Consider the following 17,108-nt stretch of genomic DNA (forward strand, 5'->3'; position numbering starts at 1 on the left):
GGAACACCTGTGCTCTCCCTCCGCTGGACCCTGTGGCTTAGCTCTGCGCACAGCCCTCGGGGGCTTTTTGTGATACTGTCACAACCCAGAGGAAACTTTACTAAGCCTTATTCTGGGCCAGGCGCTGTGTAAAGTGCTTCCCAAGGACATGTCATTGGTGGGGGTAGGGGGTGAAGGGAGGGAGGTCTTTAGTATAACTACTCTCCTGGGATCCTATGGTGCACCCCCCACGTCTCCAAGTCCTGGAGGGCCCTACAGCCTCATTCCCCAAATGCCTAACCAGGGAATGGAAGAGGGTGGGGCAGGAGGGACTGTGGCGAAGAGCTGGGGGCTCTGACAGGAGTGGGAACTGGGACGAAGTGTTAGCCAGTCCAGCAGTGGGAGGACTTGACTTCAGGGGGATGGAGGAAGACCACACGTAGGACAGACATGGAAAATGAGGTAGAGACAGTCAGAAACGAAGGAAGTCACAGAAATTAAAGAGGCAGAGGAAAGGTCAAATAGGAGATAGAAACTGAGAGATGAATAGAGACTGAAACAGAGACTGAGGCTAAGACTGTAAAGAAAAGAAGAGAAAAACAGAACTTGAAAAGAAAGGGAGACAGAGGGAGAGCCTAAGAGGGACCAGAATGAAATGAGAGAGGTAGGGAGACTGACAGAGAGGACCAGACAGACAGAGGGAGAAAGACGGGGAGACTGAAGAGACAGCCCGAAAGGACTGAAGGAGAAAAAGGAGAGATGGAGAGACTGCAAGAAGGGAAGAAGACTGGTTTCAAGGAAGAGAAGAGTAAGGAGGCTGAGGGGAGGCAGAGAAGGAGAACCTGAGATCCAGAGTCGGGGGCTTCTCCCAGGAAGTCCCGAGAGGCCCGGCTGGGAAAAGGGCGGTCAATGGAGCGCCTTCGCCCACACGGCTCCCCACTCCCAGGGCCTCTTGCCTGACGCAAAGCAAAACCGAACCCGGTCATGCCCTCTCCCATCCTAGGGACAAAGTGGACCCCTGGCCCCCACTCCCTCCGGGACTCGCTGGGATCCCACGGGGAAGGGCTATGCTGCTGGAGGGGCTGGGATGACTGTCATGGGGAGGGCGCCGTCCAGGGTCCGCCGCCCGCTCTCGGGCCGCCCCGCCACTGGGCGTCTCGGCCTGACAGGCGCGGGGCCCACTTTTCCCCAGACGCCCCTGCTCCAAGCCCGCAGGCCAGCCCGGCCCGGGCCGCGGAGAGGCCGCGACGGCCGGCCTCCCCGCCCGGCCCAGCCCGGCCGCCCGCCCCCGCCCCCGGCGGGCGGCGAGCTGAGCAGCGCCGCGCTCAGGAAATCGCCTCACTGCCGCCCTGCCCGCCGAGGCCGGGTCAGGATGCCCGGGTCGCCGAGGTGAAGGAGGAGCTGGACCCAGGTCCGAAGGGAGGAAAAGGGCAAGGCCTCGCGCAGAGATGAAGGCCCGGCGGAGGTAGACGCCCCGAGGTCGGCAGGACCCGGGAGGCTGGACCGGGCGAGACCTCCCGAAGAGCCGGAGCCAAGCCGCGCGGACAGAGCGCGGGAGGCGCAGGGGGCGCACCATGCGCGGGCCCCCGGCCGCGGGCCCGGGCTACACCGCCGCCTGGGTCTCGTGGCCCGCGCGGGTGCGCTGCTGTCCCGGAGGCGGGACGGGCGCCGGGCCGCGGGCGCGCGGAGCCCCGGGCCACGGCGAGCCCGCGCCGGCCGCAAGCTCCCCTCCTGGCGGGCCGCGCCTGCCCCTGGGCGCGGGAGCCGCCCTCGCTCCCCCCGCGCCGGCCCCGCGCCGGGGCGCCCGCCCACTATATAGCGCGCCCCTGCCGGGCCCGCGCCAGGCCGCCAGCCACGCAGCGGGCGCCGCAGAGCGCGCCGCGCCCCGGAGACAGCCCCCCGCCCCCAGCGCCGCCGCCGCCCCGACGGGCGCCCCCCGCCGCCGCCGCCGGCGCGGCCCGGCCCCTGCAGCCACCATGAAGAAGGAGGTGTGCTCCGTGGCCTTCCTCAAGGCCGTGTTCGCCGAGTTCCTGGCCACCCTCATCTTCGTCTTCTTGGGACTCGGCTCGGCCCTCAAGTGGCCGTCGGCGCTGCCCTCCGTTCTGCAGATCTCTCTGGCCTTTGGCCTGGCCATAGGCACCCTGGCCCAGGCCCTAGGGCCTGTGAGCGGCGGGCACATCAACCCTGCCATCACACTGGCCCTCTTAGTGGGCAACCAGATCTCCCTGCTGCGGGCTGTCTTCTACGTGGTGGCCCAGCTGGTGGGCGCCATTGCCGGGGCGGGCATTCTCTATGGGCTGGCACCGGTCAATGTCCGGGGCAATCTGGCTGTCAACTCGGTGAGTGCCCTCAGGGCTGGGGGTGGGACAGGGACCCTCAGGTGGGCTCCAGACCAGGCCCCCTTACCCCGTTTCAAGAATGGGTGTCATAGAGCGGACCAGTGCACACCCTTACCAGGAAGGAGACAGCCTCCCAAAGAAGATGAATCCCCTCCCGCTGCCCCTTCTTTCTCACAGGAAACCCCTGCCCTTTCTCCTGTCTCACGCCTGACTTCTGCTTTCCTCTGGGCACCCGACTGTACCTGCCTGCTCTTCAGTGGAATGGTTTCATGGAACCATCAAAGAGAGATGGGTTGTAATCTGGGCTTGGCTGACCCTGGCCTCCCTGGGTGTTATTTTTCTCAGCCATTACATGCATTGGTCATAACCTACCACAGCAGGTGTCAAGGGGATAATATTTAGAAACCATGCATATGAACCCCATAATATGGTGCCAGTGCATAGGATCTCTGTTGAATATTGGTTCCTGCCCCTGGCCCCCTGCTGCCTCCTTCTCCTACAGCCCCAGATTTAACCCCCATGTCCCATGCAAACTGGGTTCATTAATCAAACACAGAGGAGGATTTTCTCAGCCATTGTCAATCTGTGAGTCAGCCCCACTGGAGAGACGGGTTTGAGGTTGGCACCGGCAGCGGGTCAGGCATGGGCGGGAGGCAGGCTGGGAGTACAGTAGGCAAACTGGGCATCTGCCCAGAGAAGGGAGGGTAAATGCCTGCTTGTGGGGTTAGGGACTGGGCAGAAAGGTGGACAGGACTGTGTCCAGGAAAAGCTCCCCCCACACTCTGCCCTTTGACCACAGGCCTGTGCTCTGGGCTTTGTGTACACTGTAAAGTACGTAGTCTCTTCGGCAAATGACCAACTTGATGTGTCATGCACAGGGCTTGATTTCCAGGTGCTCAGGCTATAGGTGTCCTTGGAAACCAAAAGCCTCAACCCCCCAAACCCCTGGCCATAGACCCAGAAGGAGGCAGGGGCCCTAACACACCCTCCCCTTGCAGCTCAACAACAACACGACCCCAGGCCAGGCCATGGCGGTGGAGCTGATTCTAACCTTCCAGCTGGCGCTCTGCATCTTCTCCTCCACTGACTCCCGCCGCACCAGCCCTATGGGCTCCCCAGCCTTGTCCATAGGCCTCTCTGTCACTCTCGGCCACTTTGTGGGGGTGAGTGGTGCTGCCATTCGCCTGGGGTTGTGAGGAACCCCTTAGGGCAAAAAATGGGGCCTAGATCAGAACCCCTCCAGACCAATGAGCCCTGCAGTTAGGGCCTGGAGTGAGGCTGCTCTACTCTGGTTCAGACTTGATCCCCCAAAACATTCTCTAGCCTGAGGAAAGATGGGAATAAGTGGGAGTTGGGGTAGGGCCAGGAAATAAATCCAAGCTGAGGACAGAGATGAGGGGGGGGTGCCAAGGGACCCATGGAGGGAGAGGTCACTGGCCTAGGAACTGGGACACTTGAGTTGGAGACCTGGCTGAGCCCCTGAATTGCTGGATGACCCTGGGAGGGTCGGGACCCTGTGGGAGTGGACAAGCACATCACTCTCCTCACCGCCTCCCTGTCTCTGTGCAGATCTACTTCACCGGCTGCTCCATGAACCCAGCCCGCTCCTTCGGCCCATCAGTAGTCATGAAGTGGTTCAGCCCTGCACACTGGGTGAGTCTGGACCCTACCTCGGCTCCCTGGCAGTTAAGGCCTGGAAACCCAGCCATGGCAGCCTAGAGCAAACTGGCCTTTCTGAATGCTGTGCACCCAGCCTTGGGGATAGGCCCCAGGATATGTGGCTGGAGAGAGCAGAGCATATGGTAGGGGATGAAATATGAAACAACCAGAACCAGGGCAGAGGTAGATTTATATGGTAGGTGACCCCAATTGGCCAGGGTGGGGTGTGTTAATGTCTGTCCCTCTAGGGAAGGGAAGAGGAAATGTACTTCTGTGTTGGTCTCTGAGGATTTTCTGTCTGTCCTTCTGGGGATTTTCTGTCTGTCCTTCTGTGTTTCTATCCTCTCTGATGTTTTGTCCCTGCTGAAGGAGTTAGGAGAGTCTTCCTTTCTGTGGGTCTGTCCCCCTGGACAATCTGTCACCTCCTTTGAGAGCTCATGGTCTCTCTCTCTGTTTGTCTCTCTGAGGGTCTACATGTCTCTTCCCTCTGAAGGTTCATTTATCTCTTTTTAGGGTGGGGTTGGAGGGGCGCTGTCCCTCTGGGGGTCTGTCTGTACCCTTTGAGGATCTGGGTGTCTGTTATCCATGTCCCTGTCGCTGGGGAGTAGGGTGTCAGTATATATCTGTCCCTGAGGTGGGAGGAAGTCCTTCCCTCTGGAAGTCTGGACATCCATGTCTTCTGAGTGTCCTTGGGTCTGTCCTCTGGCGGGGGAGAGGTCTTGGTTTCCAAGGCCTGGGGCTCAGCCCCCTGATGCTGCCCTGTCTCCACCAGGTGTTCTGGGTGGGGCCCATTGTGGGGGCTGCCCTGGCTGCCATCCTCTACTTCTACCTGCTCTTCCCCAACTCCCTAAGCCTGAGTGAGCGTGTGGCTGTCATCAAGGGCACGTATGAGCCCGAGGAGGACTGGGAGGAGCAGCGAGAGGAGCAGAAGAAGACCATGGAGCTGACCGCCCACTGACCAGCGTCAGGCAGGGGCCAGCCCCTCAGTGCCTGAACTGCAGGGGAAAAAAGAAAAAAATATGACAGTGAAGCCTCCTTTCTCCACAGCTGGGTCCCCTGGGCTGGGGAGGAGGTTCTGGCTCCCCAGGCCCCACGGTTAGAGGTGGAGCAGGAACCCATCATGGGACTGTTGGGATGGGGGCCAGAGGCTTGGGGCTGGTGGGGAGGGGTCTCTCTGAGCCAGGGAAGACTGATGCCGTGAGTCAGTGCCAAGCTCACAGGCAGCCTCAGGGCCAAGCCTGCAGTCGGCATCCCCCCACTGTCCCCATCCTCTCCTTAGGAGGCAGAGGGATCCCAGCCCCTAGAAGAGCAGAGGCTGACCTTCTCGAGAGCACCTTGGGAGGGAGACGACCAGTCCATTAAATGCTGCCTTACTTATTTCTGCTCAAGAATGCATGGGGTAGAAATGCTGGTGTTTGGGGTGGGGGCTTCCCAATAAACCACTGACATTCATGCTCTGTCTTGTCTTTCCTCAGAAGCCTCGCCTGGGGACACTGGTTCGTCACCTCTCCTCTTCGTCATCCCTCTCCCTCCCCCACCATCTCTACACTCTTCTGTAGAAAGACAGGGAAGCTGAGGCCGGGGGAGGCTTAGAAAGTCAGAGAGATGGGGTTGGGAAGAGAAAGAGACAAAATCGAGAAACAGAGCTAGAGGTCAGGAGGGGGCAGTGGGCGCAGAGAAGGAGGGGTCCTCATCCAGTCGCCTGTCTGCTCACCCCTCCCACCTCAGCTATGTCAAGTCCCTGCCACTTGAGGGCCTGGCACCAGTGCCAGGGTGTACCAGGCAGGGTGGAGGAGAATTGAACCAGTCGGCAGCCCCTTGAGATACCAAGGGGCTGTCATTGGAAGGAGGCACAGATCTGGACTCCCCATAATGCATCTCAGTGTTCCAAGAAGATGCCAGGTTGGGGCCTGTGCTCAGAGGGAGAAACCCCCTGCCCCCTCCCCCATATGCAGAAGCCACTCCCGCCTAGCCCTGTGTTCTCCCACCATCTTCCCCTCAGGGCCTCCAGCTCTGCCCTTACCGGTTCTTGTCCCCTTGCCACTGACATGCCTTTGGAAGCCTCCCTAAACTTGCTGAGCCTCCACCGCTTAAGCTCTAAAATGAGGAATAAAAATGCTTTCCTCACAGGGTTATAGGAATATGATGAGAAGAAGGAGGGAGATTCCTGGGATGGGTCTGTTGGGGTGGGGGGTGGGGTGAAGGGCAGGAGTTCCTGCAGGTAAGCTACTCAGGCACAACCCCGGAGCACAGTTAAGGAGTCTGGTTTGGAGTTCAACTCTTGGGCAACTTTGGGTAACATAAGCTCTCTTAGTTTTAATGACCTCATCTATAAGATAGGGTACTTGTACCCACCTCATGGATTGTTGTATGAATAAAATGAGACAATGGGTGGAAGAAAAACGCTTGTGCAAACACGGCCAGGCACCTCAGAGTGAGCGCTCCACAAACTAATGGGAAAGAAGCCAGCACATGCATTTCTGGGGCCCCAGCCACATGCAGTCCAGGGTCTGTGCAGGTGGGGGTTAGGCCCAGAGGCCGGGGTGAGGTGGGGCACACTCCCTGGCCTTCGTCCAAACTCGAGTCTAGTAGCTGTAAATGGAAGCTGCAGCCACCCCTGCCCTGCCTGCCTCATTGGCTTACAGTTAGCACCAGATGGCAGCGTGGGGGGGGAGCCTGGGTTCCCCAGTAAAGAGCAGTCCCCCACCAGCCATCTCCACTCCGCCCAGGCCGTAGAGCCAGGCCGCAAGTGCAGCTCCTGCCAGCAGGGGGGGACCTCGACCACCGAATCCACAGCGGTTGGGCTTCCTCCGCAAGTCCGCGGTCTCGGCTCTGGCCAGCTGGGGCGTGGGGGTGGAAGACACAGGGAGTCGCTCAGGCCGGGGCCAGCAACCCCCCGCCCCAACCCCGCTGTCTGGGAGGGCAGGCAGAAGAAAAGGGGATCCCTTGCCTACTCAGTCTCCGTAAGACGCTGGTACAGACACAGCCATGACTGGAGGCTGGCCTCTCCCTCCAACCCAGAAACTTGCGTTCCTTCCTCTGACGGGCCTCAGAGAGAGCCTGACGGGGTGAACGGTGGGCCTGTGGGGGAAAGACCGTTAGCGGTGGGAAGGAACCCCCCAGTGCGAGGGAGTTACAGGCCCAGCCAGAGGGCGAGGGCCCACCTAAGGCTTCGGCTTCACAAGTCGCAGCGGTTCGGGCTGTTTGGCCAGCAGAGGGCGCTGTGCTCCTTGTTGTCCGCTCCTCCCGACGCTGCTCAGCCGGGGCTCACAAAGGCCTCCGCACACAGGAGCACACACACTCGGACCCCGCACGTCTACACCGCCCTTGAGTGGTACCCAGGGGATTGGGTCTTCTCGGCATGGCCTGCGCACTCCGCGTGTGTGCAGAGCCACATTACCAGACCTGGAAGCCTGGCTCCAAGAGTTCTTGCCGAGGCACCTGTGCGTCACACCCAGGTACACACGTGGTCCGTCACCCCGCTGACCCTCTGCTCCACTTGACGATGGAACCCAGGAACTGCCTTGGTTCTTTTATAGGGGGCTTCCTTCTCTTCCTCCCCCTCCCCCTCTGCCCAGGGGCTGCCGGTTTTCACCAGATAGGAGGGTGGACGTGGTGACACGAAGGAGAGCTGAAGGACTAGAGTAAAGACAGAATGGACGGACGGAGGGTTGGTTGTCGAAATGGATGGCCAGAAGGAGTTGTAGCGGGGAGGGCCAGCCCTCTCAGCCCCACGTTGCCTCGGCCGCCTCCTCAGTCAGGTGTGGGGTAGGATATCAGACCGCCTTACTCTTCCACATTTTGTGGGGTTTGGTGGGATGATGCAAGGGAAGCTACCCCGAATCCTTCTATTTCTGACGTGCTTTCATTTTCCCTCTTCTTCTCTCCCAGCACCTTTCTCCTCCTCTCTCGCTCCCCTACATCTCCAAGCATGAAAGGACCTCAGTTGGGGCTCACGTTACCCTGTGTGCACAGGCACATACACCTCCCCATGGAGACGCCCACCCCAGTGGTCTGGGGAGACAGCCAGGTGTGGAGCCTTGGCAAACGCCCCGGAGCATGAGTGGCCTCAGAGCTTGGCACTATAGCCCAGGACTGGCCAGGCCCAGGGAGGTGCTGGTGGGAGCTGGAGCAAGCTGTGGCCAGTGCCCACCTGATCTTGGGATGAAGGGCCTTGTCCTAGGTCAGGCAGGGCCTGGGGGCTCTGCCTCAGGCCAGCTGGAGACAAGGGCTGCTGCTGCACTTAAATCTCAGCTGCCAGGGCCTGGACAGGGGCTGCTGTACTGCTTGTTCTGGAGCTGCCACAGCAACCAGGCTCTTCCCACCAGAGCCCAGCTGCACACCTGCCTCACTAGAGAAGGGAGGGGCTTATAACCAACATTCCTGACTTGGAGACACTCACTTAGATATCAGCACCTTGACTCCTAATAAAACATGGGGAATTGGGAATTATCTCCATTTTATAAGTCGGGAAACTGAGGTCCAGAAGTTAAGCACTGCTCAGGGGTGCAGTATACCCAGCAACGTTCAAATGCTCTGACATGTGTTGTCGTATCAAAGGCTCTCAGCAGATAGGTATTGCTGTTCTTTGGTGCCTGGTGTGCTGAGAAGCTGAGGGTCAGTAAAATGTAGGCACTGGTGTTGACCTGAAGCCCTTTATGGCCCTGGGAGGCCATACAGGAGGCAAGGAAAGAGAGGTCTTTAAGGTTCCCTGGGGCAGCCCCAAAGCAAGGAAGCTACCATGCCAGGGAGAAATGTCACCTGCACTGCTCCACAGCCACATTCCTTCATCCCTTGAGCATTTATGGAAAGACTCCTTTATACCAGGCATGCATGGGAGTCTGCAGTGAACAGTGGAGGCACTGAGGAGGCTGAAGCCTTAAGTAGTCGTTGGCTTTGCTCAGCCCAGCTTCTCTACGAAGTTTGCCCTGACTGCTGGAGAGGAAAATCAGGGCAGGCTGCCTAGAGGAACTGGACTTGAGTAAAATCTTGAAAAAGAGACAACAAGGAAAAGCATTTCAAACCCATGGTCTCTCCACTGCTCTGTGATTACCCAGGCACCTTATAAAGAAGCCAGTAAAGGGAGAAGTAAAGACCTCAGATGAGATGGGGTCTGGCTAAGAGAGGGCCCGAGTCACTCCAGGGGAGCCAGAAGGACAGGGAGGTGGCACTGACTTGGACACAGGAGAAGAGCAGCCTCTTCTTCAGGGCCAGAGGGAAGCTGGTGAGGGCCTGGGGAAGCTGCAGAAGAGTTTGCAGCTGGGGAGGAAGGACTGGAAGACATCATGGGGCTTGTTTTGCTTTCTAGGTGGGACAGGAGGCAAGTTGATCTTCTGAAAGAAAGCCAGAGTGAGTCAAGCACCAGAAGAGAGTGGGGGAATATTCAAGTAGGCCTTGGAAGAATGGGAGAGAGGCGACTGGGGGTGGTGGAAGGCTTGCTGAGCAGAGCCGCAACCCCTGCTGAGGCCAGAGACCATGGACTTGTCATGGCAGCAGTCTGCATGGCTGGGCGAGTTTCTCCAGCAGTGCTCAGCAGCACAGATGGGGGCAGTGGGGTGTGGAGGAGAATGAGAAGGGAGAGGTGCAGGCGGGGTGGGGGAAGGAACAGGAGCTAGGACAGTGGGGCACTGATGCCAGGGGACCTGGTTGCAGAGGGAGGGTGAAGCCAGGATGGCTGGGTAGGGAGGGAGTTTTCTAGGACTGAGACAGGGGACAGAGGAAGGACAGGGGCTAGGACGGTTCACTTGAAGATTTCAGAGGGCCCAGTCCCTGGTGAGGATAGGTGTAAGGCCCTATGAATAGGCAGCTGAAATGAAGCAACCATGAAAGTCGCCAGCCTCCAGGAGGTCAACAAGCTTTTATTCATCTATTTCATTAATTGAACAAATATTTAATGAGCACCTACTGTGGCCAATCCTTGTGCAAGATACTATATGTAGGGTTCCTGCCCCCTAAGGGGCTTGCTGTCTCATTAGGGAGACACATTAGCACCATGACAACACCCTATGGTAACAGTCATGTCTGAAAATGCCCAGGTGTGATGGGAACATACAGAGGGGTCCTCACCCAGAAGAGGAGATGACATGGAAGCTGAGCCTTAGGGATGGGTCAGGAGTTACCAAGCAAAGTGGGGCAAGGGCTCTCCTAGGAGAAGAGGGAACATCCTCCAAGGAGAGCCCAGCATGCAGTGCTCCAGAACCACTGGCCATTTGGTGAGGCCAGCCAGAGGGTAAAGGGCAAGCCAAGGAGTGGGGAGAGGTAGGTAGGAGGAGCAGGATGGCAGAGGCCCTTGTAGGCCAGTGCAGAGCCTGCAGAAGGGACAGGGAGGCTTTGAAGGGATTTTAGCAGGGGAGCAGCAGGATCAGATTTGCATTTTAGAAAGATCACTGGGGCTGCAGTGTGGATAATTGATTGGAGCGGAGCAAGGGAGCCGACAGAGAAAGCCTGCAGGGCAGCAGGGGTGGCGAGAAGAGGGCACAGTCAAGAAATATTTAGGATTCAAAATCAGCAGGACTTGATGCCTTATTGGATGGGGCAGGAGGGAGAGAGGGGGTCAAGGATGCTTCTCAGGTGCCACCAGCTGAGCTGGAGAAAACAGGATGAGTGCATTTGGGAGAGTGCAGGGGAAGATGAGGATCTCATTTCCAGATAGCTTGCATTTGAGGAGCCTGAGGACAACCAAAGGGCACCCAGGGGGTGGGAAGACATGGCCAGGGATGAGGTCAGGGCACCTGAGGTGGCTAAGAGGGGGGACTGTATTATTTTAACAGCTAGGCAGATTCTTCTTAGGGAGGGAACACCTTTATCTGAGAAAATACCTTATGCTGCTGTAAGAAGGCAGAGCCCAGGGCATGGGCAACCAGAGGGCCAGCATAGCCACGAAAATGGGTAAGCTGCCCTGTGTGAGGCATGAGGAATTGTTTTGGCGCCTGAGCAGGGAGGCTAAGGGAGAGGAAAGCAGGAAGAGGCAAGGAGAAGCTGATGAGGGACAGTGGAAATTCCCAGCTGGCAGGTGGCAGAGGTGCCCACAGCCATGCGTGTCATCTGATTAGCTGTGGGACAAACCCCTCCCCCCTCTGGCCCTCTGTACCCACACACGCCTGTCCTTAGTAGAGTTGACTATTCACATCTGCTTTCTGTGAGTGGGGTTTTAGGTAGAGGAGAGAGCATTATTTCACATCTAGGTTTATGGGGCACAGCAGTGAGCCCATTTGGAGGCAGAGCCTACAGGCAGAGGAGGCAGAAGAGGGTCCCTGGGAATGCACAGGACCCTCTGAAGCAGGCTCTGGACTTGGGGATCTGAGTGATCTTGCTCTATCTAAGCTGACACTGGGGATCGTGAGCGCCCTGGCATCCTGACCCACCGCTACTCCTGTGCCTGCACCCTCAGGCTGGGCCTCTGAGAGTTAGGCCGGTCCAGCCTGGAAACTTGCTGGGAAGTTCCAGCTCAGCGTCTGGGTAGCCCCCGCACCAGATGTCAGGTGAGCTCAGGGTGGAGCAAGCATGTGAGCACCACACCTCATTCCACCCGCACACCTCCACCCACCCAGACACACTGAACCGTCAGCTTGCTTACTGCCATTCTGACCAGCCAGAGAAGCCTCTACGCAGTGAGACAGCCAGAGACAAGAGACCAGAGGAGACAGGAGATCGGAGGCAAGAGAACAGAGACCCCGGGAGCAGAGGAGGTGACAGCCAAGGCACCAGGAGCTGGAAACAGTGGAGCCAAGAGGGCACAGCTTAACCAGGATGCTGATGGGCCCATTGTGGACAGCCATCAGCAAGGCGCTGTTTGCCGAGTTCCTGGCCACGGGGCTTTATGTGTTTTTTGGCGTGGGCTCAGCCCTGCGCTGGCCTTCGGCCCTTCCCTCTGTACTGCAGATCGCCATCACCTTCAACCTGGCCACGGCTATGGCTGTGCAGGTCACCTGGAAGGCCAGTGGGGCCCACGTCAACCCTGCTGTGACTCTGGCCTTCCTCGTGGGCTCCCAAATCTCCCTGCCCCGTGCTGTGGCCTATGTGGCTGCCCAGCTGGCAGGGGCCACAGTGGGAGCTGCTCTGCTTTATGGGGTCACACCAGGGGACATCCGAGAGACCCTTGGGGTCAATGTGGTAGGTGCAGGGAGGGGCACCTGGCTGGGTCAGGAAGAGGGTATCCAAAAAGGTAGTAAGGGTAGAAGGCTAGGCACGAGGGGAGGGGACAGGAAGGTAACAACTTGGCCACATGCTCCATATCAGCTCTGGGCTGGACTCGCACCCAGGAGAATCAGACTGTGGCCTGAGTGCAGGCAAGACAGGAATGGGATTGTGGTACAAGGAACAGGTGGAGTGGGAAAAAGCCACACTAAGGAACAGGGGTACCAGGTATTCAAGGGTCAAGGTAGCCAGAGGGCTGGGGCTGTGGGTAGTGGCAGGGGACCCTGAGTGCACTCCATTCTCTCCCCAGCCTACCCCATGTGCCCCACTCCTGTTTTCCCATGTTCCTCCTCCCCCCGGGTTCCCCTCATCATCTCTCCTTCCACCTGCTTCCCTGTCTCTTTCTTCCACTCCTAGCCAGTCTCCTCCTAGTTGGCTTGCAAACACTCATCCCAGCTTCCCTTTCCCACTCCTGAGCCCCTGCCTCTCCACCAAACCACTGGCCCCAAACAAGCGCTGGTGGAGGTGCCACTCAGTTGCACAGTGAGCAAGTATCCGGGGCTGACCTGAGCCCCCCGCACAGCTCTCCCCAGTCTGTCATCTCCATAGGTCCTGGGACTGGCAGAGGTAAGGTGTCCCCCTTTACAGTGAGGAAATGAGGCCCAGGGGGTCACCATCCCCTGGCAGAGCCCCCCAGGCTCCAGCATACCCCCCTCGCCCAGGTCCGGAGCAGCACCTCGACCGGCCAGGCAGTGACAGTGGAGCTGGTGCTCACCTTGCAGCTGGTGCTCTGTGTGTTAGCTTCCACCGACAGTCGTCAGGCATCCGGCTCCCCGGCCACCATGATTGGGATCTCTGTGGCACTGGGCCACCTCATCGGGGTGAGGGACAGACAGAACGCCATGTACAAGCACACACTGGTCCCCCCTGGGGAGAATGCAGGGGCTCTGAGGACCAGGAAGTGCCTTTCCCTGAGCCCCTCATGCCTTGGGGCTGTGGCTGGGCCCCCACGCCCCGGCCCAGGATACTGTGCTGTGGTGACGATGCTGGGACCAGGGCTCTGAGGTAGGGCAGAGGGGACTGTCCTTTCCCAGGCCCTTCTTGATCCTCCTCATACCCGAACTCACACTTGCTCCCCAGATCTACTTCACGGGCTGCTCCATGAACCCAGCTCGCTCCTTCGGTCCTGCTGTCATCATTGGCAAGTTCACAGTTCACTGGGTGAGACCCCCTGCTGGCAGCCATGGGGAAGGGAGAGGGTCCGGGTAGGGGCATAGGGACTGTGGCTGCACCTGTGCTGGGTCCACAGAGATCTGGGGGGACAAGTCTCCCTACCACAGACCATCTTGACCCCCAGAAGACCAGGGTGAGTATCCTAGCTTGTACTTCCTTTCTGCCCAGCTTCAGTAGCACAGGGTACCCAGTCAACTGGCAATAAATAGGCCAGCACGGGAGCTGCAGCCTTGGCCCAGGCCTCAAGTTCTGGCTGTTTCTTTATTCACTTTCTCCAGCTGGACCATTTTCCAAACTTGGGTAAAGAAAAGACAAACAGAAATAGACACACACCCCAGCAGAGACAGGAACAGCAGTAGCCAGGGCTCCTGACTGGGACAGGGGAGGCCAGAGGAGACCGGCAGGATGGCTGAGGAGGCTAGCCCACCCCCTGCAAGGCAAGGTCCCCTCATCTGTGTGGACATGGGGCCAGAGCTTGTGCTTGTCAGATTTGCCACCTCGTAGAGAGTGCAAGAGCTCCTCAGAGATCAAGTCAACACTAGGGAGGGAGGTAAGGGTCTCGAGCCACCCCATGATCCTGATAGCTCACAGGCAGTGCTCATCTCTCTGCCTCCTCAGATCTTCTGGGTGGGACCCCTGACAGGAGCTGTCCTGGCTTCACTGATCTACAACTTTATCCTGTTCCCGGACACCAAGACCCTGGCCCAGCGACTGGCCATCCTCAAGGGTGCTGCGGAGGTGGACGAAGTGATGGGGGTGGAGCCCCAGAAGGAAGAATCCCAGTCCAGTTCAGGGGACACTGAAATGGGGAATGTGCATCAGATGGCATAGAACGTGGCCCCTGCCCTCAGCCTACTGAGACGAGCCTGGGAGGTGGGCAGCATGTCCTGTATGACTGGACTCCGGATTTTCCTGGGGGAAGGGAAGCTTGCAAGAGGGGATGGGGAGGCTTGGCCGCTTGTCCTAACAGAGTAGGCGGGGGATGCCAGCTCCTATCCCTGCATTACATTTCTAGACAAAAAGGATCTGGGGAGTAAATCTGTTCAGTTTCCTCCTCCCACATTTCTTACTGGAACAGAGCAGAGGAAGGCAAGGGAATTCATGACTGCCTTCCCCGTCTCTCATCCATCTGGACTCCAGAATTGGAGCCCAGACAGCACTCTGCTTGGAGACTGAGGGCTATAGGAAGCTCAGGGAACCCCAACTTCTCACCCTACCCTTGGGGAGGAGGGGCCAGACTTCCCAGAAGAATCAGGCCCTGGGACCCAGAGGAATAGATCTGCTCCTGGGTATGGTTTGGGGGCTATGGCTTCTTGCCGCAGACTGGGGGCTTCCTGAGGACAGATTGCCCTCCCAATAGGTGGTCATTCCCCACTCTTCCAAATTCAAGAGAGGACACCCACTTGAGAAAAGCTGACGGAGAGGAGCCTTTTCTTGGGCTGGCAGAGGGGCAGGATATAGGCAAGGGAGGTTTGGGCCAAACAGGCCTTTCCAGGGCAGGCCCTCCCCAGGCGTTTGCCCACTGTCCACCCCACAGGCTCATTCATAGGAACAAGCATTCAGAAGGGGAAGTTCCTAGCCCAGCCCTCGGTCTATGACTTGGGGCCACAAGCTGTCCCTAGCGTCATTCTGTGCTCCACCAGGATCCCCAAAAATCTGTTGAGTAAGTCCCAAGGAACTAGGGACTGACCGAGACAACCAAGATTTGCAATTAGATGCCTCTGAAGGATCACCAGAGTCTCTATCAGTTCGTTAATATTGACAAACTGCTGTGAATGTACTCTGCCTATGATTTGGGGTCCTTCTGGACCTCTGCTTCCTCAGCTGTAAAATGGGCACAATCCTCCCCCAGGAACTGCTGTGAAAGCAAGAGATTGGAATTGTTTTTCGAAGTTAAAATGCTAGAAAAACAAACTCAATAAATGACAACTATTGTTGCTGTTACTGTACTTATTGGGTCTGAGAACAATTGCTGTTGGTAAGGGGAGGGAGGAGGGAAGAAAGGAGAGGGAGATGACTGAGAGGGAGGGAAAAGAGAGCCTGTTTTCTCAATATATCTGCTCCACTCACCAGGGCCCTGCCTCGTCCTCTCCTGGGCCTCCTGACCTGGGGGCTTTGTGTGCCGAGTGCGGGGTTGCAGAGGGACCCTGGAGTGAAGAGACAAGCCAATAAAAGTCAGTTCCTCTCATCTCTATGGTGCCCATCACCATGGTACCCTGAGGTACTGAATCCATAAAAAAGATGGGTCCTTTTCCATGATGTCTCCAAAGGCGCTGGGATGGGGGAAGGGCTGCCAAAGTCTTTCAAGGGCAGGGTGACAGGGCCCAGCCTGTGACTAGTGCAAGAGCTGAGTCCCCGAGGCTTGTGGCCGCGGTAGCTGTGCTCAGTGTTCTGGAACACGGTCGGGGCCCAGCACTATTCACATCTCTCCAGGCTGGGCCCTGCTCATCCATCTCCAATCTCTCAGAGCCTAGGGCTTCTTGTGCCCTTTTAGGAGCAGATCTGTGTGTGTGGAGGATGTGATTGACTTGCTAAAGGTCACCCAGCTCGGTACCACAGCCCCCTAAGGTCTCCCCTGCTCCAAGCTTAGAATTTTCCAAAATAGAGCTCCAGGGGGCTTATACAAGCTGCAGCCAGGGGAAGAAAGCAGGAACTGGAAAGTTGAAGAGGGCAGTGGGGTGGAGCTCCTGCAATAGGCTAAGCTCCTAGACAAATTATATCTGCATCCCCAGAGCCATGCACACCCTGGGTGCTCGATGTAAGTTTGACGAATGAATGCTGGGTGGCTGGGGAGGGAGGAGCGGCAGTAATTGATCAAGAGAATTCAGGAGTTACAGCTCCAAAGGAGCCGAGATGACAGCAGCTGAGAAACCTCTGCTAGCGGGTAGGGGCTGCTGGGAAGAGGGCACACAGCCACGCTTGAGCCCCCACCCACTACCCGAGAGCAGATTCTGTGATCTCTGTCCCAGGAACTTCCGGGACTGAAGGGTGTTGCCAGGAGAGAAAGCTGAGGGCTATTTTCACAAATAGTCCTTTTAAGCGGTGCTCCATCAGACTAAGGTTAGACTCTAAAGAGCATCCGAGGTTAGACCCCAGAACGAGTCAGCAAACGTTGGTGTCTACTCCTCCAGGCCCTGTATAGGACAGCTGGCCATCTGTTTGGGTGAGGCAAGGTCTGGCCTCCCAGCAGCCTCATCTCTGTGATTCTTGCCGGGGCAGGGCAACACGCTTCAGTCACAGCCCCCGGACCTGGGTGCGGGATGGGAACCTGGGGAGGACAGAGACCCAACCAGGCAGACCCTTGATGTGCCAGCCCTTCCTCCCATTTGCCAGGGGAAGTTTTTAATTAATGGTGTATAATCTGATCTGGTCCTTCTCCCTGCTGAGCACTGCCTTCAATCAGGGGAGCCATCTGCAATTGCAATTCATAATTCTCCCCAAAGGGAGGGGGTACTCAGGACGGGTGCCTTGGTGATTAATACAATTAGCCTTTTATGTTGATGATTGTCTTAGCAGGAGCAGATGATGTGAGCACAGGGCCTAGGCTGTTGCTGCCTCATTGGCTGGCAGGAAGCACCTCTCCACTTCCCACCCCCACTGCCACCCCCGGGGTGTAGAGGACACACTGGGACCACACTGCAAGGGGGAGGGCCCAGAGAGATTCTGGGACACGCCTGGGCTCCTTGTACTGAGGGGAGAGGTGGACCAAGACTCTCACTTTCCAAAGAAAATCACTTTGACCTAAAAGATCTGTGCAAGGTT

At 57.8% G+C, this 17,108-nt stretch overlaps 2 protein-coding genes across 5 annotated transcripts; both read left to right on the forward strand.

The window, feature by feature from the left end:
• Positions 1–793: 793 nt before the first annotated feature.
• LOC118915274 (aquaporin-5) lies at positions 794–5,429 on the forward strand. The gene is made up of 4 exons (XM_036890872.2): positions 794–2,318; positions 3,317–3,481; positions 3,888–3,971; positions 4,750–5,429. Exons 1-4 carry the CDS (start codon positions 1,554–1,556, stop codon positions 4,933–4,935), a joined length of 1,200 nt encoding a protein of 399 aa, XP_036746767.2. The 5' UTR covers positions 794–1,553; the 3' UTR covers positions 4,936–5,429.
• Positions 5,430–11,573: 6,144 nt separating this feature from the next.
• AQP6 (aquaporin 6) lies at positions 11,574–17,051 on the forward strand. Of its 4 annotated transcripts, XM_036890845.2 has the most exons (5): positions 11,574–12,089; positions 12,836–12,994; positions 13,254–13,334; positions 13,965–14,219; positions 16,860–17,051. In XM_036890845.2, exons 1-4 carry the CDS (start codon positions 11,727–11,729, stop codon positions 14,175–14,177), a joined length of 816 nt encoding a protein of 271 aa, XP_036746740.1. In that variant the 5' UTR covers positions 11,574–11,726; the 3' UTR covers positions 14,178–14,219; positions 16,860–17,051. The 4 variants fall into 4 exon arrangements, with proteins under 4 accessions (XP_036746740.1, XP_036746753.1, XP_036746730.1 ...); XM_036890858.2 differs by lacking the exon at positions 13,965–14,219; XM_036890835.2 differs by lacking the exon at positions 16,860–17,051 and having other exon boundaries at positions 13,965–14,604.
• The last annotated feature ends 57 nt before the right edge of the window (positions 17,052–17,108 follow it).

The sequence above is a fragment of the Manis pentadactyla genome, chromosome 10 (assembly GCF_030020395.1).
Source record: "Manis pentadactyla isolate mManPen7 chromosome 10, mManPen7.hap1, whole genome shotgun sequence".
Taxonomy (NCBI): domain Eukaryota; kingdom Metazoa; phylum Chordata; class Mammalia; order Pholidota; family Manidae; genus Manis; species Manis pentadactyla.

Bases quoted from the DNA above. Each gene is read 5' to 3' on its own strand.
- LOC118915274 (XM_036890872.2), top strand. From the start codon at position 1,554: ATGCGCGGGCCCCCGGCCGCGGGCCCGGGCTACACCGCCGCCTGGGTC. The intron at 2,319-3,316 runs GTGAGTGCCCTC...CTCCCCTTGCAG, and splicing joins GCAATCTGGCTGTCAACTCG to CTCAACAACAACACGACCCC. The intron at 3,972-4,749 runs GTGAGTCTGGAC...TGTCTCCACCAG, and splicing joins GGTTCAGCCCTGCACACTGG to GTGTTCTGGGTGGGGCCCAT.
- AQP6 (XM_036890845.2), top strand. From the start codon at position 11,727: ATGCTGATGGGCCCATTGTGGACAGCCATCAGCAAGGCGCTGTTTGCC. The intron at 12,090-12,835 runs GTAGGTGCAGGG...CCCCTCGCCCAG, and splicing joins AGACCCTTGGGGTCAATGTG to GTCCGGAGCAGCACCTCGAC. The intron at 12,995-13,253 runs GTGAGGGACAGA...CTTGCTCCCCAG, and splicing joins CACTGGGCCACCTCATCGGG to ATCTACTTCACGGGCTGCTC.